The 26938-nt window shown below is 50.2% G+C and overlaps 1 protein-coding gene across 2 annotated transcripts in view; it reads right to left on the bottom strand.

Moving 5' to 3' along the window:
- The window catches only part of ABHD2 (abhydrolase domain containing 2, acylglycerol lipase), a 54847-nt gene extending 30555 nt beyond the window's left edge, over positions 1-24292 (bottom strand). Inside the window, exons 1-3 of one of the 2 annotated variants that reach the window (XM_084869233.1) lie at positions 24164-24292; positions 6598-6694; positions 2292-2491 (exon numbers count right to left, since the gene is read on the bottom strand). In XM_084869233.1, coding sequence (XP_084725359.1) covers positions 2292-2485 — 194 coding nt within the window. In that variant the 5' untranslated portion in view covers positions 2486-2491; positions 6598-6694; positions 24164-24292. The remainder of the gene's footprint in view (positions 1-2291; positions 2492-6597; positions 6695-24163) is intronic. The other variant, XM_084869234.1, reaches the window with a different exon arrangement.
- Positions 24293-26938: the final 2646 nt, after the last annotated feature.

Below are 26938 nucleotides of genomic sequence, written 5' to 3'. Positions count from 1 at the left end.
TCAGTGACAGCTCAAAACAATGAATGTGCATTCAATGTTTTACTCAGAAAAAAATAAATAAATGGAGATTTGTATCGTCACCGGCATTTTCTCCAAATTCTGACCTGAGCTTTCAGCCTGAGGTTTTCGCTGAGAGCAAACACATCGCGAGGAGGAGAAATGAATCACTAGGCAAATATTGATCTGTTGCTAAGTGAACAAGAAACACGCGGCCCCACCTCAGCAGGGTTTTCCTCCAGGCAAAGGACAGGTTACCCTAAGGCAGGTTTAAAAACGGACTGGGCCAAAACCGGTGTGGCTCAGTGGATAGAGCATTGGCCTGCGGACTGAAGGGTCCCAGGTTCGATTCCGGGCAAGGGCATGTACCTTGGTTGCGGGCACATCCCCAGCGGGGGGTGTGCAAGAGGCAGCTGGTCGATGACTCTCTCTCATCGATGTTTCTAACTCTCTATCCCTCTCTTCCTCTCTGTAAAAAATCAATAAAATAATACCGGTATTTAAAACCAAAACCAAAACAAAACAAAAGAAAAAAAAAACCGGACTGGAATGCTGACGGGGGAAAAAAGATCCCTTTTCTCCTGTTTTCACTGCTCACCTTTCATCAACTTTTTGTATTTTATTCCAGAACAGCAAGCGAAAATGTTTTGATTCCGCATGTAAGTCATAACCACGGGCCGCTTTGGTCAGGGTTACTGAGTAACGCCGTCTGCCTGTTGTAAATCAGCTAGCTGTACTTTCTTTTCCCCGGTAGGGGATGTGCCCGCAACCAAGGTATGTGCCCTTGACCGGAATCGAACCCGGGACCCTTCAGTCCGAAGTCCGACGCTCCATCCACTGAGCCAAACCGGTTTTGGCTGTACTTTCTTTTTTAAAAAAAATATATTTTTATTGATTTCAGAGAGGAAGGAAGAGGGAGAGAGAGAGAGAGAAATATCGATGATGAGAGAGAAGCACTGACTGGCTGCCTCCTGCACGCCCCTTATTGGAGATCGAGCCTGCAACCCGGGCATGAGCCCTTGACTGCAATCGAACCCGGGACCCTTCAAGTCCCCAGGCTGGTGCTCTACCCACTGAGCCACACCATCAAGGGCAGCTAGCTGCACTTTGCAGCCCAGGCAATGGCTGGTGCAGGGTGCAGACAGGTTTCCTCTAGAAAAAAAAAAAAAACACAGGAGACTTCAAAGTCGCCGGAGAAACGCTTTTACCCCTCACAGAGGGACTTCCTGTCCTCGGCTCCAAATAGATGGGAGGCCGTGACAGAAACGCAAGACCGGGAAAGAGCGTGAAGGACAGTGGCTCCCAGCAGAGGGAGGGAAACGGAAAGGGGGTCACTTGGAAATTGGAAGGCCTCCCGGTCCTGCTAACGGTGCATTAAGGACGGCCCCTGGCTGACCCCCCCACATCCCCCACCTGCACCCCGAGAACAGCCTCTGCCCCCCGCCCCCACGGATCGGAAGGAAACCAAATCCAGTCACAAACTTGGGTCCTCTTTCCGTCTCTCTGCCTCGGTTTCCCTGTCCTGAAGTATGAAAGGAAAAAGGAATCTGGCCGAAACCGGTTTGGCTCAGTGGATAGAGCGTCGGCTTGGGGACTGAGAGGTCCCGGGTTCGATTCCGGTCAAGGGCATGTACCTTGGTTGCGGGCACATCCCCAGTAGGGGGTGTGCAAGAGGCAGCTGATCGATGACTCTCTCTCATCGATGTTTCTGGCTCTCTATCTCTCTCCCTTCCTCTCTGTATAAAAAATCAATAAAAATATATTTTTTTTAAAAAAGAAAAAGAAAAAAAAAGAAAGAAAAAGGAATCTGATCTCAAAGTTGTTAAGAGGATTAAAAGACATACTGCTTCTGAGGCAAAGGGGAACCATTAAATTTAATGACTGTGGGTCATTTTTTTAAGGAAAACAAGAAAAGAGGTAAGCCCTAGCCGGTGTGGCTCAGTGGATAGAGCACCGACCTGCAGACTGAAGGGTCCCGGGTTTGATTCCGGTCAAGGGCACGTACCTTGGCTGTGGGCACATCCCTGGTGGGGGGTGTGCAGGAGGCAGCTGATGGATGATTCTCTCTCATCGGTGTTTCTAACTCTCTATCCCACTCTCTTCCCCTCTGTGAAAAAAAAAAATCAAGAAAATTATATTAAAAACAAAACACAGACTTCTGTGGAGACGGTGGCTATTTTATCAGCCACAACAGCGTCTTACATGGTGGCCCTGTGAAGACATAGATTCTTTGAACATCGCTCAAGCCGAACAGCTCAGCAGGCTGGCCTACGGCGGGCGAGAAATGTACTCACTCTTTGGTCAGAAGCGGGCAGGACTTGAGCAGGAAGCGCGACAGCCCCGAGTCCTGGAAGTAGAGGTCGGGCGGGCCCGTGGGGCTCTTGAGGTTCAGGCAGCGGACGATCACGTACAGCACGGCCGCCACCGCGGCCAGCTTCACCCCGTCAAACACGGCCGGCAGCTCGGGCGTCTCCAGCATGGCGTTCATCCTGGCCTGGGGAGCAGGGGCACAGGCGTCAAAGCGAGGCGACACACCCAGCGGTGGCGTGTCACATCCAGATGTGTCCACGGGGCCCGCCCGGGCGGCCTGCCGTCAGCACCCCGGGGACTGGCAGCACCCCAGCACACAAACGGTCCTGAGCGCTGATAAGCTGGGGAAGGTGCTGTTTTGCTTAAACGTCATGAGACTTCTCGGATAAGCAAACTGGAAAATGCTGAGAATGGGGAGCCTTCGGAGAGTACGGGAAAGAGGGTGCCAAGGAGGACGGGTGGCACCGGGAGGGGCACCCTGAGGTCTGGACATGGAAGCCGCGGATCCCTGCAGACTTTTTAAAAAATATATATATTCTATTGATTAAAAAAATATATATATATTTTATTGATTTTTTACAGAGAGGAATAGAGAGGGATAGAGAGTTAGAAACATCGATGAGAGAGAATCATTGATCATCTGCCTCCTGCACACCCCCTACTGGGGATGTGCCCGCAATCAAGGTACATAGCCTTGACTGGAATCGAATCTGGGACCTTTCAGTCTGCAGGCCGATGCGCTATCCACTGAGCCAAACTGGTTTCGGCTCCCTGCAGACTTAACCCACAGGTGGTGCGCCAGGTGTGTAAGCACCCCATTTACAGCCGGGCACAGATGTGCCATGGGACCGCTGCGGCCCCCGGGTGTGGCTGTCCTGCCTGCTGGCTCCACCGCTCTATTCTTAGAGCAGAATGAGATAAAGCCACCTGGGCCTGACTCGGCCATCTGCTCCTCAGGGCGCCGGTGTCAAGCTCAGACCCAGCCCGAGTCGCGGGAATCCCTGCTCCTGGGGAAGGAAGCTCAGCAAACATCCCTCTTATTATTACAAAAGAGGCTAAAAGTTGCCGAAGCTGGTTTGGCTCAGTGGATAGAGCGTCGGTCTGCGGACTGAAGGGTCCCAGGTTCGATTCCGGTCCAGGGCATGTACCTGGGTTGCGGGCACATCCCGGTAGGGGGTGTGCAAGAGGCAGCTGGTCGATGTTTCTCTCTCATCGACGTTTCTAGCTCTCTATCTCTCTCCCTTCCTCTCTGTAAAAAATCAATAAATATATATATATAAAAAAAGAGGCTAAAAGTGGACCTCATTCGATCGCTAAGCCAAAATTTAAAATTGGAGTAAGAAAATTGCGTATACACATCTAGCTTTGCCCAAGCTCTCCTGATATATATATATATATATATATATATATATATATATATATATATATATGTGTGTGTGTAGATATATATACTTATATTTCTTTTAAAAATATATTTTATTGATTTTTTACAGAGAGGAAGGGAGAGGAATAGAGAGTTAGAAACATCGATGAGAGAGCAACATCGACCAGCTGCCTCCTGCACACCCCCCACTGGGGATGTGCCCGCAACCAAGGTGCATGTCCTTGACTGGAATCGAACCTGGGACCCTTCAGTCTGCAGGCTGATGCTCTATCCACTGAGCCACACCAGCCAGGGCCTCTCCTGACAGTTCATTTTCTGAGGTCTCTTTAGCTCCTCTCCAAGACACACATGCAAGCACACACATCTCCACACACGCAAAAACGAATATCAGCAGCAACAAAAATCCAGTCTTTCCCTTGCTGCTTAGCAAAAAAAAAAACACAACACACAGAACGTCAGCTGGCACCTTAAAAATCAGGGAAACCACAAGCTAACAAAAAAAGGAGAAGAAGGGAACTCTCCCAGCCAAGGTAGCCATGGCAACGGCTTCCCCGGAACGGCTTCCGGGAGCTTCTGCTAAAAACAGCTCTGGAGCTCTGAGAGGCGGCCCCCCGGGGCAGACAGAACAGAACAGGCCGGACAGCACCATCTCCGAAGGCAGGTTTGGGGCATCGCGGGAGGAATCTCTCGAGACCCACGGCCAGGCCAGAGGGGGTGCGGCTGGGATGGCTCAGTCAGGGGTCTTCAAACTACGGCCCGCGGGCCACATGCGGCCCGCAGAGGAGTCTGATCCGGCCCACCAGGTTTTTTGGGCAGTGAGCGCAGCCGAGGTGTTACAGTAGGAATTAGTAGTTCATGTAGTCCGGCCCTCCAGCTCTCTGAGGGACCGTGATCTGGCCCCCACTTTAAAAAGTTTGAGGACCCCTGGCTCAGTGGCTGAGCACTGATCTAGGAACCAGGAGATCACGGCCCAGGTGACTTTGGCAAAGAGGCAGGACCCCCCCCCCCCCCCGCCCCCCGCACTGGTCCCTGGCAGGGCTCCCACCTCAGTGAGGATGGCAAGCAAACATCACGGCAAGAAAACAACTTTGGAAAATGTATCTAGCCGAAACCGGTGTGGCTCAGTGGATAGAGCGTCGACCTGCAGACTGAAAGGTCCCAGGTTCGATTCCGGTCAAGGGCATGTGCCTTGGTTGCGGGCACATCCCCGGTGGGGGGTGTGCAAGAGGCAGCTGATGGATGATTCTCTCTCATCGATGTTTCTAACTCTCTATCCCTCTCACTTTCTCTCTGTAAAAAATTAATAAATTTATTTTTAAAAAAATTTATCTAACACGATTTCCCATCCAGGCTAGACCGCTAAATACACGTGCAGTGCGGCCACCTTTGAACTTGAGAGAGTTGACAGTTTCCCTGAAACTCAACCTCTGGAGACATGTCCCCTCTACCAACTAGCTGTTTATGAATTCCTAAGACAGGATTCTTTTAAAAAATATTTAATTTTTATTTATTTCAGAGAGGAAGGGAGAGGGAGAGAGAGAGAAACATCAATGAGAGAGAATCATTGGTCGGCTGCCTCCTGCATGGCCCACCCTGGGGATCGAGCCCACAACCTGGGCCTGTGCCCCAACCAGGAACTGAACCGTGACCTCCTGGTTCATAGGTCAATGCTCAACCATTGAGCCATGCCAGCTGGGCCTGAAACAGGATTGTTAACTTGGAGTGTGTAGGTCCCTAAAGGATTCTGGGTCCCAGGAACCCTGGGGCAGTCTGTGCGATGCACAGCTTTCTGGAGAGGGGGTCTCTAGGGTGGACCAGTTCTCCAAGGGGTTAGGGCTAAGGTTAGAGTCAGTGCCAGCGTTCAACCTATGGCCCCGGTCCTTCATCTCATCAGAGTCCTGCCCCCTGGGCCAGTCAAGCCAACGAGAAATAAACATCTGAGACGATTCAGCTTGTTAACATGGATCTTTAAGTCTAGCGAGGAAAGAGCTCAAAACAAGATGTAGCCGGAACTCCAAGATTTCTCTGACCCGACGCTGGGGCTATGGACCCAAGACAAGGGCTCTTTCTTGCTCCTCTTGTCGGGAAGAGAAGAGAAAAAGCAGCAGGTGGCTTCAATTTTCCCTGTTGAAGCAGACTTATCAAATAAAAAAGATAAAATAGCCCTGACTGGTGTGGCTCAGTGGATATAGCATCAGCCTGGGGACTGAAGGGTCCCGGGTTCGATTCCGGTCAGGGGCATGTACCTTGGTTGCGGGCACATCCCCAGTGGGAGGTGTGCAAGAGGCAGCTGATCGATGTTTCTCTCTCATCAGTGTTTCTTTCTTTCTTTCTTTTAAATATATTTTATTGATTTTTTTACAGAGAGGAAGGGAGAGAGATAGAGAGCTAGAAACATCGACGAGAGAGAAACATCCATCAGCTGCCTCTTGCACACCCCTCCACGGGTGATGTGCCTGCAACCAACGTACATGCCCTTGCCCGGAATCGAACCTGGGACCCCTCAGTCCGCAGACTGATGCTCTACCACTGAGCCAAACTGGCTTCGGCTCATCAGTGTTTCTAACTCTCTATCCCTCTCCCTTCCTCTCTGTAAAAAAAAAAAAAAAATCAATAAAATATATATATTTTTAAAAAGATAAAGTAGCCTTAGCCAGTTTGGCTTCAGTGGATAGTGTCAGCCTTCGGACTGAAGGGTCCTGGGTTCGATTCCGGTCAAGGGCACATGCCCGGGTTGTGGGCTTGATCCCCAATGGGGGACTTGCAGGAGGCAGCCGATAAATAATTCTCTCTCATCATGGATGTTTCTGGTTTCTCTCTCCCTCTCCCCTCCTCTCTGAAATCAATAAAAATATATTTAAAAAAAAAAAAGAAGTAAACTGGACAAGAGTCTGGACAATACATACCTCCGTACTTTGCTTCTCTCTAGGTGGGAATATGAGCTTGAAATGTTGTCCAGCTGAGCCGGGCAGGTCAGCTCTCTTCTTCAGATTTACCTAAAAGCTGAAAAGATGGGGGAACGAGAAGGAAGCGATTTAATTGAAATAAAAGCGCATTTACGTTTCTCTGCAGTTCAAATCTTTAGGGGAAGGGACAAAGTCTCTAATTAACATGTGTGTCACACTCTTGGCCGGTGGAACAGGCCTGCTGGGGGAGGCCTGTGCCAGCCACAGAGTGACGGCTCTTTCTGTCTCCAGGACGAGCTATCTGCTGCGCTTAGAGCGTTTGCAAAGGCAAACCCGCCCTGCTTTTCCCCTTTCATCTCGTAACGTCATCTTCAGAAACGCCGGGAAGGTTTTGTCTCTGTCTAACCAATAACTTAATGAGGCTTTAGGTCAGGGGTCTTCAAACTACGGCCCGCGGGCCACATGCGGCCCGCAGAGGAGTCTGATCCGGCCCGCCAGGTTTTTTGGGCAGTGAGCGCAGCCGAGGTGTTACAGTAGGAATTAGTAGTTCATATAGTCCGGCCCTCCAGCTCTCTGAGGGACCGTGATCTGGCCCCCACTTTAAAAAGTTTGAGGACCCCTGGAACTTAATGAGGCTTTAGGTCAAGACAGCGGTGGGAGGTGGAAGAGGGCGTAGCGGGGATAAACGGCGATGGGAACAATAAAATAAGGGCGCAGACTAAAAGGAATGGGTAGGGAGTGGGCACAGCCGGCGGGTCTGGGTCCGGCCTGGGGGCAGGAGGCTGGCTGTGGACAGGAACCAGGGGCTAAGAGTGTTCCCGTGAGACGGAGAGCCAGAGCCAGCCCACTGTGCTGGAGATCCATGCTTTTGATTTAAAAAATATATATATATTTTATTGATTTTTTTTTTACAGAGAGGAAGGGAGAGGGATAGAGAGTTAGAAACATCAATGAGAGAGAAACATCGATCAGCTGCCTCCTGCACACCTCCTACTGGGGATGTGCCCGCAACCAAGGTACATGCCCTTGACCAGAATCGAACCCGGGACCTTTCAGTCCGCAGGCTGATGCTCTATCCACTGAGCCAAACCGGTTAGGGAGCCTTCTATTTTTAAAAATATATATATATTTTATTGATTTTTTTTTTTTACAGAGAGGAAGGGAGAGGGATAGAGAGTTAGAAACATCCATGAGAGAGAAACATCAGTTAGCTGCCTCCTGCACACCTCCTACTGGGAATGTGCCCGCAACCAAGGTACATGCCCTTGACCGGAATCGAACCCGGGACCTTTCAGTCTGCAGGCTGATGCTCTATCCACTGAGCCAGACCGGTTAGGGAGCCCTTCATTAAAAAAAAATTTTTTTTAAAAATAATTTCAGAAAGGGAGAGGGAGAGAGAAATAGAAATATCAATGATGAGAGAGAAGCATTGTTCGGCTGCCTCCTGCATGCCCCCTACTGGGAATCAAGCCCACAATTTGGGCATGTGCCCTTGACCGGAATCAAAACCAGGACCCTTCAGTCTGCAGGCCGACGCTCTAGCCACTGAGCCAAATTGGCCAGGGCGCCATACCTTACAAAGCAGCAGAGGAGAAAAAAAAAAAAAAAAAAAAAAAGCGAGAGAGAGAGAGAGAACAGTGTTTATATATCACTGTGTGCCAAGCTCTGTTCTGTGTATTTTACACATATTAACACACTGAATTCCTTCCCACACCCTGTGAGGCATAGAAAACTTGAATCAGTTTTGCCCAAGGCCACACAGCTAGTAGACAGAGAAGCCAAGATTCCTATCTGGCTCCGGCGATCCTTGTCTTAACCACACACTGTGCCACTTGAAAGCGAGGAGAGCGGAGCGAGAGAGAGAGAAGCGAGCAAGAGAGAAAATGGACGGCGCAGGAGAACACAGATGAAAAGCTCGCCCCGAGTCACACAGCTGGGAAGCCGTGGAGCTGGGGTTCCAGCCCAATATTCTCCGGGTTCCGCCACCCCAAAATGATTGAAACAGAAAACAGAGATTCGGTGAACCTTTGGAGCAGTCTCGCTGAACTGCAAATGTGTAGTGCGTCTTTGTGTTTTGAGATGAAGCAGCCACAGAAGACCAGGTTTGTTTGGCTGGGCACGGAAGAGCGGTCTCCTCCAGCACTGTTGCTGCCAAGTGAAAAACAAGGGGTGGATCCTACACTGGTGTTGCCTTTGGCTGACATTTTTATTTTTATTTATTTTTATTTTTTTTAAATATATTTTTATTGATTTTTTACAGAGAGGAAGGGAGAGGGATAGAGAGCTAGAAACGTCGATGAGAGAAAAGCATCGACCAGCTGCCTCTTGCATACCCCCTCCCGGGGATGTGCCCACAACCAAGGTACATGCCCTTGACCGGAATCGAACCTGGGACCTTTCAGTCCGCAGACTGACGCTCTATCCGCTGAGCCAAACCGGTTTCGGCATTGGCTGGCATTTTTAAAATCTAAATGTATTAGCTGCTAAGATCTAAGTGCCAGGTTTCATATGAAAATCTGGATTTCTGATTTCTCTTGGGGGGAAAAAAAAAGCAACAGTGAATGCAGCTGGGTGGCTGGAACCCATTTGCACAGAGCATGCTCTCTAACTGGTTGCCATAGCCCCCACCACGCCCCCTATCATGGTCCTTAACACTGACCCACAGCTGGTGAGCACAGCGGCAGTGGCGGGCCTAAGCCAGCAGTCAGACATCCCCCAGGTTCGATTCCGGTCAAGGGCATGTACCTTGGTTGTGGGCATATCCCCAGCTGGGGGTGAACAGGATTGTGCAGGAGGCAGCTGATCGATGTTTCTCTCTCATCGATGTTTCTAACTCTCTATCCCTCTCTCTTCCTCTCTGTAAAAAAATCAATAAAATATTATTTTAAAAAATAAAAGGCAGGGAGTGAACTCTTCGGCCCTTTTCCTTCTCTCACGCCCTGGGATGCAGTAACATGGCTGCAACCCAGCAGTCACCTGGGGCCGTGAAGGAGTCTAGTGGTCACTCTCGGAGCCACATCAAGAGGCCAGCAGAGTCATAAGAAAGAAGCTTCGAGTTCCTGATGACTTAATGGAGCCATCCTATCAGACCTAGACTGCCTACCTCAAGATTCCTTTTAGGCGAGGGAATAAACCCTTGCCACTGTCATTTCCAGACTCCTGGAGTCTGCGATTTCTAATGACACAGGAAGAAATGCTATCCGCCCAAGTCATTATGGATGCTACAGTTCCTGGGTTATTAGATTGTAGGCGATTTTTCTTTCTCTTTTTTCTTTTCCAAAATTCCTAATGACTACAACTATTTTTGTTATTAGGAAAAAAAAGGACTTAAAAAAAAATCTTTAGTTTTCAAGTATGAGTCTCCTTTTGCCCCCCCCCCCCTATTGACTTCTCCCTCACAATCCCCTCCCCCAAGTACAAGCCCTCACACCCGTGGTACTGTCTGTGTCCAATGGTTTTGCTAGAAAAAAAGAATTTTATTATTTTTTAAAAATATATATATTTTATTGATTTTTTTTACAGAGAGGAAGGGAGAGGGATAGAGAGTTAGAAACATCGATGAAAGAGAAACATCGACCAGATGCCTCCTGCACACCCCCCACTAGGGATGTGCCCGCAACCAAGGTTCATGCCCCTGACCGGAATCGAACCTGGGACCTTTCAGTCCGCAGGCTGATGCTCTATCCACTGAGCCACACCAGTTTCGGCGGGAAAAAAACAAAGAATTTTAAAATAGCAACGAGCAAAACCCAAGGAAAAATTAAGAAACATTGGCCTGTGGACTGAAGGGTCGCGGGTTTGATTTGGTTAAGGACATGGGCCTCATTTACATCCCTGGCCCTGGTCAGCCCAGGAGGCAACCAGTTGAGTATCTCTCTCATATCGATGTTTCTCTCGGTCTCTCCTCCCTTCCACTCTCTCTAAAAATCAGTGGAAGCCATATCCTCGGGCGAGGATTAGCAAGAACAACAAAAAGAAACTCCGAACAAGGAAAGTACCTGTGCCACCATCCGACGCCATTTCCGACGCCATTGCCTGCGTGATGAACCCAGAACGCGTTTGCGGTCTCTTGACAGCGAGGGGGAAGAGGGAAACCCATTTAGACCCACAGTTCTCCAAAATGGAAAGAGAGTTAACGTGTATTCTGTTCTTTCCCCACAAACCATGACAGACACTCAGGGGAAGTAGGGCTTTTCAGGCACGGAATTATTTTTAAAAAAATTTTTTAAAAAAAATCCGTGGGACTTGACAAAAGAGGACCTTGAGTGAAGTGATAGGCAGCGCCCTCCTACAACCTTTTTAAATAGCTAACGCAAGAGAGAATTCATTTACTCAACCCTTGAAAAATGTCAAGGGTTTCAAATGGAATTCAATTCCGTGAAGGCAGTCCTAGGAGAGGGTCGTAATGACTCTGGTCCGAATAGGCAGCCTTGATTCCGGGCTCGAACCCGAATTCCCGAAGAGAAGGGCAGTTCGACCGCAGTCACCAGGGTCACCGGCCCTTGAACTTGAGTGGGCCTGGGGACCTACTGTGTGCCTAGCACTATGCTTAGCATTGTATGGGACTGCGATGAAGTAGAATTCTCATCTTAACGAGGTATTGTAGAAAATAAGTTTCTGTTAAGGCTACATATACTTTAGAAACGTGAGGACAGCCGAAATCAGTTTGGCTCAGCGGATAGAGCATCAGCTGCAACCAAGTATGTGCCCTTGACCGGAATCAAACCCCGGACCCTTTGGTCTGCAGGCTGACGCTCTATCCACTGAGCCACACCGGCCAGGGCTGTGAGTGGAATTTAGATGCTGGGACTCAGAGTTAAAATTCCACTTGCAGCCTCTCCATGAACAAGGAAACGCAAGGTGCTGCCAAGCACCCACCACAAAGGAGCTCTCAGGGTGGCCCTCGGTCTGAGACAGGGGGTGGGGGGGGGAGCGCGGGTCCTGGGCGTCCCCGTCTCTGCCAAGAGTGACATCTTACAATGGAGGCCCAGAGGCCGGGAGAGACAGGGCCACGGGGCTGGCGCAGGCTCTCCCCCAGGGGTTCCGAGGCCTGGCTCTCAGCGCCCGCTCTGCCCCTTCGGCGCCCGTGACCTTGAACAAGCCACTTAGCCTTTCTGGGACCTAAAGACCTCATCTGTAAAACAAGAGGGTTACATGAGAAGCAGATAATACCCGGGACCTCTTGTAGCTCAAAATTTCTGAGATTCTAGGGATAGAGTTGCAGTCCTTGGCTCAAGGGCTCGGAGCCCGGAGCTGGGTAACAGAAGACAGCGGCTGTCCAGCCACTGGGGACCTCGGAACCACACGAGATCGGCAGCCCTCGGGCCTTTCTTATTCCCTCAAATGAGCTCCACAGCCCGCCCACCCGGCCGGCTCAGTGGTTGAGCATTGACCTAGGAACCAGGAGGTGAGGGTTCGATTCCTGGTCAGGGCACATGCTCAGGTTGTGGGCTCGATCCCCAGTAGGGGGCGTGCAGGAGGCAGCCGATCCATGAATCTTTTTCATCATCAATGTTTCCCTCTCTCTCTCTCTCTCTCTCCCCTTCCCTCTTCATCTCTGAAATCAATAAAAATATATTTAAAATAATAATAATAATACGCTGAAATCGGTTTGGCTCAGTGGTAGAGCATTGGTCTGCAAACTGAAAGGTCCCAGGTTCGATTCCGGTCAGGGGCATGTACCTTGGTTGTGGGCACATCCCCAGTGGGGGGTGTGCAGGTGGCAGCTGATCGACGATTCTCTCTCATTGATGTTTCTAACTCTCTATCCCTCTCTCTTCCTCTCTATAAAAAGTCAATAAAACATATTAAAAAAAAAACAAAGCAAGCCAAAACCGGTTTGGCTCAGTGGTAGAGCGTCGGTCTGCGGACTGAAAGGTCCCGGCTTCGATTCCGGTCAAGGGCATGTACCTTGGTTGCGGGCACATCCCCTGTAGGGGGTGTGCAAGAGGCAACTGGTCGATGTTTCTCTCTCATCGACGTTTCTAGCTCTCTATCTCTCTCCCTTCCTCTCTGTGGAAAATCAATAAAATACATTTTTTTAAAAATAAATAAATAAAAAATAAAAAAAACAAAACAAAAGACAAAGAGGGGCCCTAATCCGTGACAGGCCGTCCTCATATGAAGAGGGGAATGAGGACAGAAACACAGACAGAGGGGGAGAGGGTGACAGCAGTGAGTGGGGTGATGCGTCTCTGAGCCCAGGAGCCACCAGCCGGTAGGAGAGGCCACAACAGCCGAGAGAGGGAACCGAGGTGCCTGCCCTGCCCTGACTTCCAGACCCCGCCTGCGAGGGGACATGCGCAGATGCCCTCCGGGGACTCAGCAGGCCCGCGCCCCTGGCCCGCGGAGGAGGGGGAAAAGAGCCACATCCTTCCCAAAGGTCCCTCGTCACCCGGCGAGCTCCAAGCAGGAGACGGTAATCAGCTAACGAGGCGAACGCTCCCCAGCTGCTTGTTAGCACAAAACAAACCGGATTCTGGGCACAGATGTTTACTGGCGTGGTCTCTCTGCCTCTGCGATTCAGCTAAGCGCCCAAATATCAGCTCTACCCGTGGTCGGCAAACGGCGGCTCGAGAGCCACAGGCCGTTCTTTGGCCCCTGGAGTGTGGCTCTTCCACAAAATACCACGGCCTGGGCGAGTCTGTTTTGAATAAAGTTTAAGTTTAAAAAATGTGGCTCTCAAAGGAAATTTCTTTTCTTTTCTTTTTTTTTTAAATATATTTTACTGATTTTTTACAGAGAGGGATAGAGAGTTAGAAACATCAATGAGAGAGAAACATTGATCAGCTGCCTCCTGCACACCCCCTACTGGGGATGTGTCCACAATCAAGGTACATGCCCTTGACCGGAATTGAACCCGGGACCTTTCAGTCCGCAGACCGACGCTCTACCACTGAGCCACACCGGTTTCGGCTCAAGGGAAATTTCAATCGTTGTACTGTTGATATTTGGCTCTGTGGATTGAGTTTGCTGACCATTGAGCCATACCATCACCACTCCCGGATTCTCCTCCATGTTGTTTTAGTCAACTCCCCAACCCAACAGATGGAATCACTGCAGAAGACACTCTTTCCTCATGCACAGAGACCTCACACACAATGAAATAGCCAGCTATTAACTGCTCGGATCTCCTCCAAGTTCGAAATCAGTCCTAGGACACACTCTGGATTCTTATAACACGGAACCATGATGGACTGGCTAAATCCCTGAGTAATAAGGGTCCATTGTCAAGTTCCATGAACAGTTTCTTTCTTTCTTTTTAAATTTTTTTAATTTACTTTTTTTTTATTTAATATATATATATTTTATTGATTTGCCACAGAGAGGAAGGGAGAGGGATAGAGAGCTAGAAACGTCGATGAGAGAGAAACATCGACCAGCTGCCTCCTGCACACCCCCTACTGGGGATGTGCCCGCAACCAAGGTACATGCCCTTGACCGGAATCGAACCCGGGACCTTTCAGTCCGCAGGCCGACGCTCTATCCACTGAGCCACACCGGTTTCGGTCCATGAACAGTTTCAAGGTGTGACCTTGTGTGTGTGCTAACAGGGGTCCTGGCCGCGCACAGTCCTGTCACATACCCCCCTCTCCTGCCGAGGGGCCCCTCCTTCCCCCAGAGAGGCTGCCCCTCACCCACCCAGTGCCCGCTGTGCCCGCTCCGCACCGAGGCAGGTGCACGGCCCACGGGGCACAGCCAGCCACCGGCTCATTTCCAGCGGCTCCTCCTCGCCCAGGGGCCCTTTCCCAGGCAGCGCGTGTCCTGAGAGGGACCGGCCACCAAGGAAGGTGATTTCATCAGAAATGAGGTAGAGGCTTCTCCATCATCGCATTTCCCCGGAACTGACTTACCCGTGGGGGCTGGGAGAGCCTCGGTGGATAATGCGTGGTGGCTTATACATAAAGAGGGCAGTCTGCCCCCTCCTCTGTCCCTTTCTGACATTTCACCCCACTCCCCGTGGGTACCAAAGCATCAGCTTCATGCTGAGCTCTGTTGGGCTATGAGAAATGCATAATGCAGGCTCTGGCTGGTTTGGCTCAGTGGCTAGAGCGTTAGCCTGTAGACTGATGAGTCCCAGGTTCGAGTCCGGTCAAGGGCACATGTCCGGGTTGTGGGCTCGATCCCCAGTGAGGGGTGTGCAGGAGGCAGCTGATCCATGATTCTCTCTCATCACTGATGTTTATCTCTCTGTCTCTCTCTCCCTTCCTCTCTGAAACCAATAAGAATTTATTTTTAAAAAAAGCATAATGCAGGGCACTCATAAAATAATTAGAAAACAGTGCAAATCTGTGAAATCCTCAAGTATCACCTCTAAAAGGAGGGGAATTCAAACCAAGGAGACAGAGAGAAGGAGGAGGTGGCCTCAGAAGCTGGGGAGCCACAGGCAGACATGGAACAGACGAGAAGGTGAGGAGGAGGAGGAGGGGCGGATGCAGACCGGGCTGGGCTCAGAGGCCGAGGCCAGGCCAGGAATGCGGGGCGGTCAGGAGACCGGCGGACAGGACCAGAGGGACAGGTCTGGGAGCAGAAGGAGTGAGTCACAGCGGAATGAAGCTTCGGGCTTGGCTTACAAAGGAATTCCAGAGATCCGCCTGCGAGATGGCACCGCATGTGTGTCGCATGCGTGCTGGGCTGGCACCTGAGGGACTAACATGTGGCAGGGGGTGTGAGTAGGTGTAAGGAGACTCTAGATCAGGGGTCCTCAAACTTTTTAAAGTGGGGGCCAGATCACGGTCCCTCAGAGAGCTGGAGGGCCAGACTATATGAACTACTAATTCCTACTGTAACACCTCGGCTGCGCTCACTGCCCAAAAAACCTGGCGGGCCGGATCAGACTCCTCTGCGGGCCGCATGTGGCCCGCGGGCCGCAGTTTGAAGACCCCTGCTAGATCCACAAGACGCTAGACTAGCACTGTCATTCACCATCTGAACCTCACTGCAAGCCCTCAACGGCAGCCAGACGCATCCAGACGGTTCTGCTCAGCCTGCTGAACCACACGGGGACCTCCATGGGGGGTGGGAGGGGGGTATACCCCCTCCCGGCCCCGACAATCATGCCATCTCCCACCTTCGCGTTTGCAAAGACCCTCCCATATCCAGAGGATCTGAGTCTCCTCTCTCCATGACGGTGGCAGGTCCCTTTCCTAGTCATCTCTGTTGGGGATTCTGTCTACGCCGGTCTCATTCAATCCTCACGTGTAAATTCTTCCGTTGTTGTTGTTGTTGTTAATCCTCATCTGAGGATGTTTTTCCAGTGACTTTCAGAGAGAGAGTGGATGGGAGAGGGAGAGAGAGAGAGTGAGAGAAACATCGATGGGAGAGAGAGATACATTGTTTGGTTGCCTCCTGCATGTGCCCTGACCAGGACTTGGGCCGGGCAGGAGCCTGCAACCAAGGTACGTGCCCTTGACTGGAATGGAACCCAGGACCCTTCAGTCCATGGGCCACGGCTCTGTCCACTGAGCCAAACCGGCTAGGGCCTCACTGTGTAAATTCTACACAAGTTTAAATGTATGGTCTTGAGCGCTCAGTGGGCACTCTGTAAATATTGACTGACTCTGTGGGGAAGGCGTAACGTATCACTACTCTGGTCTCTTGAGCAAAATTTTCTTCTGAGATTACTGGGCGGGCTCAGATGAAGGGAAAGCTCATGTGACCTGGCTCTCAGCGGCTTTGGGGGAGTTTAAAGATTATCTCCAAGTTCAGGCAAATGACCATCCATCACCATGAAAGCTTCCCGTTTTCTAGCGCTTGTAGAAACCAATGTCCAATGGCATATTTCTCTTTGCCTGTTCCCTGTTTGCCCAAGGCACTTCTTACGAGGCTCAAAGACTGATTGCTCTACTTCAGAAACTGCTCACGGATGAAGAGGATTCGGAGCAAAAAACAGGCTGTTTGAGGCACCGGAACACAAAAGGTCCCCAAAGAGGAGAGAGATGGGATTCGCGCATTGACTGTTGGCGGTCAGATAAACCCGGAAATACCACCGGACGACTCATGCTTTCTGCTACTCATTCCAGCACATCCGATGCCACAAACCTGTCCGTGGTATTTTTTTCTTAAATATATTTTGATTTTTACAGAGAGGAAGGGAGACGGATAAAGAGTTAGAAACATCAGTGAGAGAGAAATATGGGTCAGCTGCCTCTTGCACACCCCCCACTGGGGATGTGCCCACAACCAAGGTACATGGCCTTGATCGGAATCGAACCCGGGACCCTTCAGTCTGCAGGCCGACACTCTATCCACTGAGTCAAACTGGTTACGGCCTGTCCATGATATTTTCCATCCAATATGAACGTATATAATCCAGAAAATATTTTTAAAAATTTAAATATGTTTTTTATTCATTTCAGAGAGGAAGGGAGAGGGCGAGAGATATAGAAACATCAGTGATGAGAGAGAATCACTGATGGGCCGCCCCCTGCATGTCCCCCCACACTGGGGATCAAGCCCACAACCCAGGCATGTGCCCTGACCGGGAATCGAACCCTGACCTCCTGGTTCACAGGTCGACACTCAACCACTGAGCCACACCGGCAGCGCACAAGTCACTCTATCTTTGAAAATGACACAGCAGAACTAGAGGATGATAAACGTTCTTATTTGTCTATCTCCCCGTTGATCAAATGCTTGTGATTTTAAGATATGACCTCAGTAACTCCTCAAACATGTCACAACATGTACTGGCGTTGACAGTTCAGACCGATTACAGAATTCACTCTTTACAAAGCACATCCTCAGACACTACCTCATTTGCTACTGGCCGCAATTCTGTGAGTTATTATTAGTGCAAAAGAGGAAACTGCCCCTGGTCCTTGAGGGTAGATGGGGCATGAGCAGAGAGGAGGAGGCGGGACCAGTCAAAAGGGCTGGGCCTAAAGGTGGGGGTTGTTCAGAGAGATCTGTATTTCTGTCATTAATTTGTGCCCTGCCTCGTGGACCTACTTCCAAACGGTTGTTTAGGGGTGGGACCCACTTTGGACCTCACCCAATGGCTGTTGAGTGGCGGTTCCCACTGCCAACCTCACCCAATGGTAGTTGAGGGGAGGGACCCACTTCCAACCTCACCCAATGGCAGTTGAGGGGAGTGACCCACTTCCAACCTCACCCAATGGTTGTTGAGGGGTGGGGCTTACTTTGTACCTCACCCAATGGTAGCTGAGGCGCGTGACGCACTTCCAACCTCACCCAATGGTTGTTGAGGGGCGGGACCCATTGCCAATCTCACCCAATGGTTGTTGAGGGCGTGACCCACTTCCAACCTCATCCAATGGTTGTTGAGGGGCGGGAATCACTTCCAAACTTAACCAATTGGGTTCTAGGGTGGGACCCACTTCCACCCTCACTCAATAGTTGCTGAGGGATTGGATCCACAAACCAGTCCTTGGGCTGATGCACTTACCACTGAACATAATTGGCCAGAGCTGTTAATTTCATTTTTTAAGATAAAATTTTTTATTTTGGAATATTTCTAAATTTCCCCCCACAATTGCATAGTGAGTACAGGGTTCCTGTGCACAGGTCTGCATGGCTAGTCTCTCCTGTGGTTCACAGCTTCCATAACCCCAGTGCCGACACAGCTTAGCAAGTGAGTGCTGGTGCGACGCTTGAACCACTGAGCCACACCGGCTAGGGCTTCTTCCTGCTTGTTATTTAGTGTTCTCACTGGCATGACTAAGTAAACAGCACGTAGAGGAGTGTCTATTAGAGGAACTGAAAACAAATGGGGAAGTTTTTATACGCTTCTCTTGTACACCCCAGAGAGACGGGACAGATCGCCCCGCCCCTCCCTCGTATTACATAACGCGTTTATCTGTGGCACAACTGACTGATAATGCGGCCACCCAGCAGTGAGCAAACAGCAGAAAGTCACAGCTCTAGGTTAGGTTGGCTGACTAACATCGTGAAGATTCGATTCGAGTTCAAGGTGACTCAGTTAGACTCAGAGGTAAGGAAAAGCAGATGAAGGCACACTGAAGGAATGAGAGGAAGATAACAGAGGCAAGAATCTGGGAGCCACAGAAACCATGACGACCACGTAGCTGGTGTGGCTCAGTGGACGGAGCATCAGCCTGCAGACTGAAGGGCCCCAGCTTCGATTCCAGTCAGAGGCACACGCCCAGGCTGTGGGCTCGATCCCCAGTGTGGGACGTGCAGGAGGCAGCCGATCGATGATTCTCTCTCATCATCAATGTTTCTCTCTCTCTCCCTTCCTCTCTGAAATCAATAAAAATATATATTAAATTTTTTTTAAATGTAAAAAAGAAAACAAAATATCTTTAAAAAAACAACAGTTAGGTGGCAGAATCAGGTGGACAGAGACATATTTATACTTTTGTGCTTTTCGAATATTTCCTTTCAACACATAAATGTATTACCTATTTGAAAAATTATTCTTTTATTATTATTATTTTAAATATATTTTATTGATTTTTTTACAGAGAGGAAGGGAGAGGGATAGAAAGTCAGAAACATCGATGAGAGAGAAACATCGATCAGCTGCCTCCTGCACACCCCCTACCGGGGATGTGCCCGCAACCAAGGTACATGCCCTTGACCGGAATCGAACCCGGGACCCTTGAGTCCGCAGGCCGACGCTCTATCCACTGAGCCAAACCGGTTTCGGCTGAAAAATTATTCTTAATTAAAAACATTAAAACGTTTTTAATGTGCAATACAAGTGAAATAATCTTTATGCAGCAAACCAAACACACGTGTTAATCTGGACAGCTGTGTCGCCGCCACGCACCAGATGCTCAGTCTGCGGAACTTAATGGACCTTCACGGTCGGAGAACAAAAGAGAACCAGGAACCAGTGCTCCAATTCTCCATTAAGCTCTTTGCCTAGATGCTACTTTGCTATAAAAGATCAGAGAACGGGGGGGTGGGGGAGGCTGGGGGAAGGTCAATGGGGGGAGGGGGAAGAAGACATATGTACTACTATTGGTAATACTTTAAAAAATTAAATTAAATTAAAAGAAGAAAAAGATCAGAGAATGGCCGGCCGGTGTGGCTCAGTGGTTGAGCATCGACCTATGAACCAGGAGGTCAGGGTTCGATTCCCGGTCAGGGCACATGCCCGGATTGAGGGCTCCGTCCCCGGTGTGGGTATGCAGGAGGCAACCCATCCATGATTCTCTCTCATCATTGATGTTTCTCTCTCTCTCCCTCCTCTCTAAAAATAATTTAAAATATATATATATATATATATATATATATATATATATATATATATATATTTTTTTTTTTTTTTTTAAAAAAGATCAGAGAATGGGTCCTTGTGTAACTGCATCGCCCAACTGGGTCAGGACACAAGCTTCAAAGGCAGCAACAACAGGTCTGGCTGCCCGTCCACACCAGCCATTTTATAAACAGAAAACGTTTAATACAGAAACCGGGACAACAGGAATAAACGTGCGGATCTAAAAGCGATCCGCACTGCGATAACGAGCAGAACGCTGTAAGGGGTGGGCCACAGCGGAGTCCGCCACGCGGTGTGGCATTACACTGGAAGTCTCTCTCTTTGCTACGGCTTTTCAAAGAGCCAGGTTTTAGGCAAAAAAAAAATAATAATAATAATAATAATAAGACAGACTCTGACCCTGTCTTCCACGGAACCAAAGAAATGCTGTGTGCTCTGGATATGGGCAGTGGGGAACCCCTATATTCTTTGTGGGCACTGCCAGAGACAACCAGGAGGAAGGTGTGAGTAAAGAATGAAAGAATAGCCCTAGCCGGTGTGGCTCAGTGGACAGAGCGTCGGCCCGCGGACTGAAGGGTCCCCGGTTCGATTCCGGTCAAGGGCATGTACCTTGGTTGCGGGCACAACCCCAGTGAGGGGGGCGTGCAGGAGGCAGCTGATCGATGTTCCTCTCACATCTATGTTTCTCCCTCTCCCTTCCGCTCTTTCTAAAAATCAATGGGGGAGAAAATATGGAAGTCTCATTAAGTGAATGATGGATAAAATAAAATAAAATAAAATCCATGGGAAAATGCACTTTTGTGAGGATTAACAAAAAACAAAACAACAAACAAAAGAAGAACAGTAAATGAGAAGCCCTTTCACCAGGACTTTACGAGAAAAGAGAGCCAGATGGAGAGAAAGAGGCCCATTATTGACACACAAACAATGGGACCAAAGCAATTCTTCTAAGATGGCTGAGCTCTGGAATGTCCCAAACGGAAAAACAAACCTCTGAATCCACTCTGAAGAAGGTGCCAACCAATGAACAGTGATCTCCTTTGGCTTATTCTAGAACACACATAAAATACAGAGGAGGAAAAAGCAAAGGTGACCAGATTCCTGCAAGAAATCAAGGTGACAGGCGTCTCCTCAATCAAAAGGAATTAAATTAGCTGGCAAACGTGTCCTGGCTCAGCGAAATATGTCAGCCTGCGAACTGAAGAGTCCCGGGTTCGAATCTGATCAAGGGCGCATGCCCGGGTTTCAGGCTGGACCCCAGTGGGGGGCGGCGGTGCGGGAGGCAGCCGGTCAATGGTTCTCTCTCTCTCTCCCCTCTTCCCTTCTTCTCTGAAATCAATAAAAATATATTTAAAAAAAAAATTAGCTGGCAAACAGAGTAAGTATCTATCAAAGCTGTAAAGGTGATAAAGAAAATGAAGGTGAAAATAAAAAGGAAATAGAGAAAAATGAGAGAAAAAGATTGTTGTTCCGTGGTACCTGCCATCTGGTTTATTTCAAGCTCAAGGAAAGACCAGGAAAAACACAGAAACCAGGGAACAAGCTGGCTTCGTAGCAAGGAGCAGTCACAAACTTGCGTGTCTGCCCGGCAAGGCAGGCCCTGCCGCCGCTCGAATGACTAAGTAACCGGCTTAACTGCATTTGACACTCGATCCATGAACTTCCGAAAAGCACTTAATACAGTGGCTCATGAAATCTTAATCTAAAAATGTTCCCCCGTTTATAATCGGGCTGCATCACACTGACAACTGGGAAGGAGGGCCACGCAGAGGCAGGAGATATTTGGAAGCATGCGTGGAAATTAATATCGGAAATTAATACTAGCATTTTGAGGGATTTCCCCTTTTTTTTTTTTTTAAAAAAAAAAGAATAAAATAAATCTGGAGTTTAAATTATAAGGAAAAAACCTAACGGAGAAAAATGAATGCCCTAATTTAATAAAAGAGAAAAATAAACAAAATGTAATGTGACTTGGAAAAACCCCACTGTCGTCTACAATAAAACCTGGAATATGATTAATGAATTGCAGGGAGAGAAAGAAACTCCTGATAGAAAATACTGGGTGTGCACATGAAGCAAACTGTATAAAATGGCAACAGAGCATTGTCTTCAGCAAATCTATAATGTTTATTATTATGTGCCAGGCACTAAACTAAGTGCTTCAGATACAGTATCTCATGTACCATTCAAAAAACCCTTTTGATTTAAGTACCATTATTATTATTATTATTAATCTCTCTCTCTGATTTTTTACAGAGAGAAAGAGAGAGGGACAGAGTTAGAAACATCGATGAGAGAGAACCATCGATCAACTGCCTCTTGCACCCCCCCCATTGGCGATGTGCCCGCAACCAAGGTACGTGCCCTTGACCGGAATGGAACCCGGGACCCTTCAGTCCGCAGGCTGACGCCCTATCCACTGAGCCACACCGGTTTCAGCTTAAGTACCATTATTATTCCTGTTTTATAGATGAGCACACAGAGGCCTGGAGAAGTTCAGTAACTTGCCCAAAGTTACGGCTAGAAAGAAGCAAGGCTAGGATTCAAGTCCAGGCACTATGACACGCAAATCTGTGCCCCTAATCTCTCTGGACCTCCTAGCATTTAAACATCAAGAGTGAGATAAATGGGCTGGGAGTGAGACACAGTCATGAACTTGACAGATCGAGCGTCAATAGAGCATCCTTTACCCCTGGCTCTGTGCTGACCAGGGGCCGCCCCAGGCCTTAGTTTCCCCACCTGTGCACTGAGGAGAAAGATTAGGTAAGCTCTACCTAAGCTGTTTTCAGCTCTAAAATGCCACAAGTCCAGCCCTAGCCGGTTTGGCTCAATGGTTAGAGCATCGGCCTGAGGACTAAAGGGTCCCGGATTCCATTCATTCCGGTCAAGGGCGCATGCCTTGGTTGCAGGTTTCCCAGCCCTGGTCGAGGTGTGTGCTGGAGGCAACCAGCCGATGTGCCTCTCTCACATCGATGTTTCTATCTCTCCCACTCACTCTAAAAATCAACAACAAAAAATCCTCAGGTGAGGATTGACAAAAACTAAAAAAATAAATAAAGTGGACTGATCTGCTCTCTGACTGGTTATGCAAAGGTTAATTCATCCTAAAACAGGCAAGCGAGTGGTGTCAAAGTTCCCTGCCTCCTGACCTTCAGGAGATTATTATGTCATCTCATATGACAGAGGGCGGTCAACGGATACTGTATGCTTTCTCTTTGGGGCTCGGCTTAATGTGGTTTTAACCAAACGGCCCTCAGCTCTGGCTGCAGGTCACATGAACTCTGTCCAACCTACAGTCTCCCCAGATCCTTCTCAGGAGCCGGTCCCATCCGGTAATGGAATGTAGGTGAACCTGACAGGCTGAAGGAGAGGAATCGGAAGATTAAGAGAGGCAGTCCACAGTTCAGATTAAAGAGTTCCATGATGATTGAATGAAGCTTCTTGTGTTTCTGGTAGAGTCTATTCTCTTTTACACCCACTCTTGAGAGTTGAGACCACAAAATTCAGGACGAGTGAATGCAATATCCACTTGCCAACTGCTACCCCAGAAGTTATCCTTCCGAGGCAAGGCGCGCAAGTCACCCGGATCGCGGCTGCGAGTGGGGACAGGCTTCACAGGTGGGTCACGCCGTCCTCCCTCCCTCGGCGGTCCTTGCCAAGCATCCCTGACAGACAGGTGGCTGTCATCTGACCTCTGCCCGGACCAGACGCTTCCAAGGTCGAGGCAAACGCCTGGCGGGCAGCCACCTGCCCCCCGCTGGACAGCTCTGCTCGCGGGAAAGCCCACGAAGCGCCTAGGACGGTGCTCGGAGCCCGGGCGAGCTCAGCAAGTGCGTCCCCAAGTGGGTCAAAAGCTGCCTTCCTACAACTTGAACCCGGCCGGTCCTGGGGGTACCCCTGGAGCAGAAACGCAGAGACCCCTCGGATACCCGGGGCTGCGATCAGGCCCTTTGGCCCTCTCCTCTCGGGTGCGGATCCCGGACCTCCAACACCGATCTGAGCCAGCACACCCGCCCTCCCTCCCCCAGGGTCCCGAGTGCGCCCCGATGGATCGATGGCCGGCGAGGGAGGCTCCAGTCCGGGATGTCCCCAGCCTCGGGAGCCGGGGCCGGAGGGGACAAAGGGCTTTCGGGCACGCGTACCCGCTGCGGGCCACGCAGCCTCCCTCCCGGCCACTTGGCGGATCGGCCCTGGGGACTCCCGCGGCGCCAGGTGACAGGCCCCGGGGCTCCGGGGCGCGCGGGCAGCGGTGCGATGGGCCGAGCCGCGATGAGGACCGCGGGGGGTTACAGGGGGTCTGACCCGACCGATTCGGGGCGCGATCGCGGCTCGGCGGGGTCCGCTCGGCCCCGGATTTACCTGTGCGTGGCTGACTTCGGAGGCCCGGCTCGCCCCCGGTCCGGTTCCTGCGGCTCCGCGGTGGCGCTCATGGAACAGCAGCCGGAACCCCTGGCCAGTGCGGCTCCCGCGGCTACCGGGCCCGCCCAGGCAACTGCCGCCACGCCCCTGGCGACGGCCGCTGCCACGCCCCCAACCACGGAAACCCGCGCTCATTGGGCGGCTCAGCCGCCGCTCTAGGAGCCCCGCGCGCTCATTGGCCGACGGAGCTGCTCCTCAGCGTAAAGGCGGGGACCTTAAGGCAGACAATTGGTTACTTTTGACGTCTTTGGCCCGTGGGCCGAGCCCTTATTGGACAAGGCCGGGAGGGGGGCGGGAAAAGGGAGGAGGGGGCTGAAACAAACACGGGCCGCGTTTGATGTTGCTGGGGGCGGGTGCAGAGAGGGAGGCAATTGTGATCTCCAGCTGGTTGGGGAGGACTGTGCACGCTCTGGTGTCATCTCGGGCTGGGAGGAGAGGAGGGCGACCATCTGGCAGCTCAGCTGCGGGATCTGATGGCGCCAGGCCGAACGACTGACTCACCTGTAGCCGAGGACACAGCGGGTGGAATCGGGGGTCCGGCCAGGGGAGAGATGAGGGAGGAAAGTGAGGGACCAAACCGCAAAGAGAGGGAAGAAGGTGGGGGCAGCCTTCTGGAACATGTTTCATGAACTGCAGGGGAGTTCCTACTAGCATAGCTAGGAGACTGATTGGGTCGTGCGGGGCAGTGTGGACCTTAAGATGACCCTTGACCCTCAATGAGTGGGAAGCAGCCAGAAAGAATGCAGGCTTTGGAGTCTAACCTAGAATTGAGCCGCTGTTGCATTGCCTTGAGCTAGTCACTTTAACCTCTGTGCATGCACCCTGATTTCATCCCGGCAATGGGGAGTCGCAATAGCAGTTAATAAGATGGAATAACGCAGACGTAAACAATAACAACATGCCAGGCTTGGCTGGCATTCCGTCCACGCTGGTTCCCCACCTACTCATCCCCAGACGGTCTGTGCTAAAATTCTATGAGCCCAAAACAGCTTCTCTAATGGCATGTGCTTTACCAAGAATTGAACACTTGACTGACTTGAAATGCAACTCTCTGGGGCTGACAGCACCACCCCACCGGGGGACAACAGGGCTGGAAGAGGAGCCATTTGGCCAGAGAAGGGAACTGGCCTTTGCAGCAATGTTCATTTCCCCCCAACGTATTTTGGAATTATGATGCGGAAAAATGGAGCTTCCTATATCCTGTTCACCCACCCAAGTGTCCCAGGGCTTGGGTTTCAATAACCCTTAGAAGGCCGATCGGCACTGGACCAGGACTCACTGCATTAAAAAATCTACCAGCCAGGGACTTCTGAAACCATTCCCATTCTAAAGGCGTGGAAGTCCTGAACAGAGATAGCCCTCAGGCCTGAATTGAGCCCCAGACCCTCTAGGTCTGCCTTTTTAAAAAAATATATATTTTTTATTGATTTTTTTTTTTTTTTTTTTTTTTTTTACAGAGAGGAAGAGAGAGGGATAGAGAGTTAGAAACATCAATGAGAGAGAATCATCCATCAGCTGCCTCTTGCACACTCCCCACTGGAGATGTGCCTGCAACCAAGGCACGTGCCCTTGACTGGAATCGAACCCGGAACCCTTCAGTCCGCAGGCCGACACTCTACCCACTGAGCCAAACCGGTTTTGGCTAGGTCTGCCTTTGAGAGAACCCATAGCCACGGTGCTCCAGGATGAAAGAGGGGAGAGAATCCTTTGCCGATGCTCTATTTTGCATTCAGTTGTCATGTTTACCTAAAAAAAGTTCACCTCGGCATTTATTTATTCCATCTTGGGAAAGAAAAATCCAGGCTTCTGTAGCAAAGGATTTTAGTGAGGGATGCCTCTAGTTCTGACTCTGTGTCAAAGCAATTTGGGGTCCCAGAAAACAGCTTTAGATCTGTTTGCCAGTTGGGTGTGTGTGTGTGTGTGTGTGTGCGCACGTGCGTGTTCACACTTGCTTCTGCTCCACTGTTTTCTAGTTCTGTGTCTTTAAATAGTTCTGCCTGGTGGCCGTACATATGTCTGCACACGTGCTGGGGACACAGGCGTGGCCCAATCTAGGGTTTGCCTGTGCTTGTGTTGGCAAAAGGAGACTGAGATGATTTGTTAGGGTCGTGAAAGGAAGGCATGAAGCGGCTCCTGAGATCCGGGGAGATTTCTCCGGCTTGATTCAAAACCACAGAAAGCAGATGGGAGGCATAAACCCCGGATGGACTTACCATCGTGCAGGCTGGTGTTTCCCCGCCAGGTCAGGAACGTGGCTTCAGCCAACATTTCCAGAAAGGGACGTGTCCGCCCAGTTCGAGAATGCTAACACATGATCGCGTCACAGGGGCTGAAAAAAGAAGCACAGAATGAGCCCAGGCAGAGGGAGGAGGAGGAAGAGACACACCCATCTTCTCCTTCGCACTGGCTGTGGCTTCAGGAAGGACCCATGACACCTGCAACACTTAGAACGGCTTTCTTCTTTGTCCATGGTGTCTATCTCCCCCCCTCTGCTTTGGCTCTCGTGATATGCTGTTTCCTGTTATTTCATTCTATAAAGTTTTCCATTCTAAATAGTTTTCCTATTTAATTAAGAGACAGAATGGAAGCCTTTTTGCTTTCAAGTCAGAGAGGCTTGGCCTGGGATGACTAGGCGTTAGGATGAGGCTGTGAAGGGCTCTTCTGGAAGCATGTGCATGCCTTGTTATAAAGAGAACGAACGAGGGGCCCTGACCG

The sequence above is a fragment of the Pipistrellus hanaki genome, assembly GCF_964339955.1.
Source record: "Pipistrellus hanaki genome assembly, chromosome: 21".
NCBI lineage: Eukaryota > Metazoa > Chordata > Mammalia > Chiroptera > Vespertilionidae > Pipistrellus > Pipistrellus hanaki.
The sequence above is the reverse complement of the archived record's forward strand: the minus strand, read 5'-3'. Positions and strand labels throughout refer to the sequence as shown.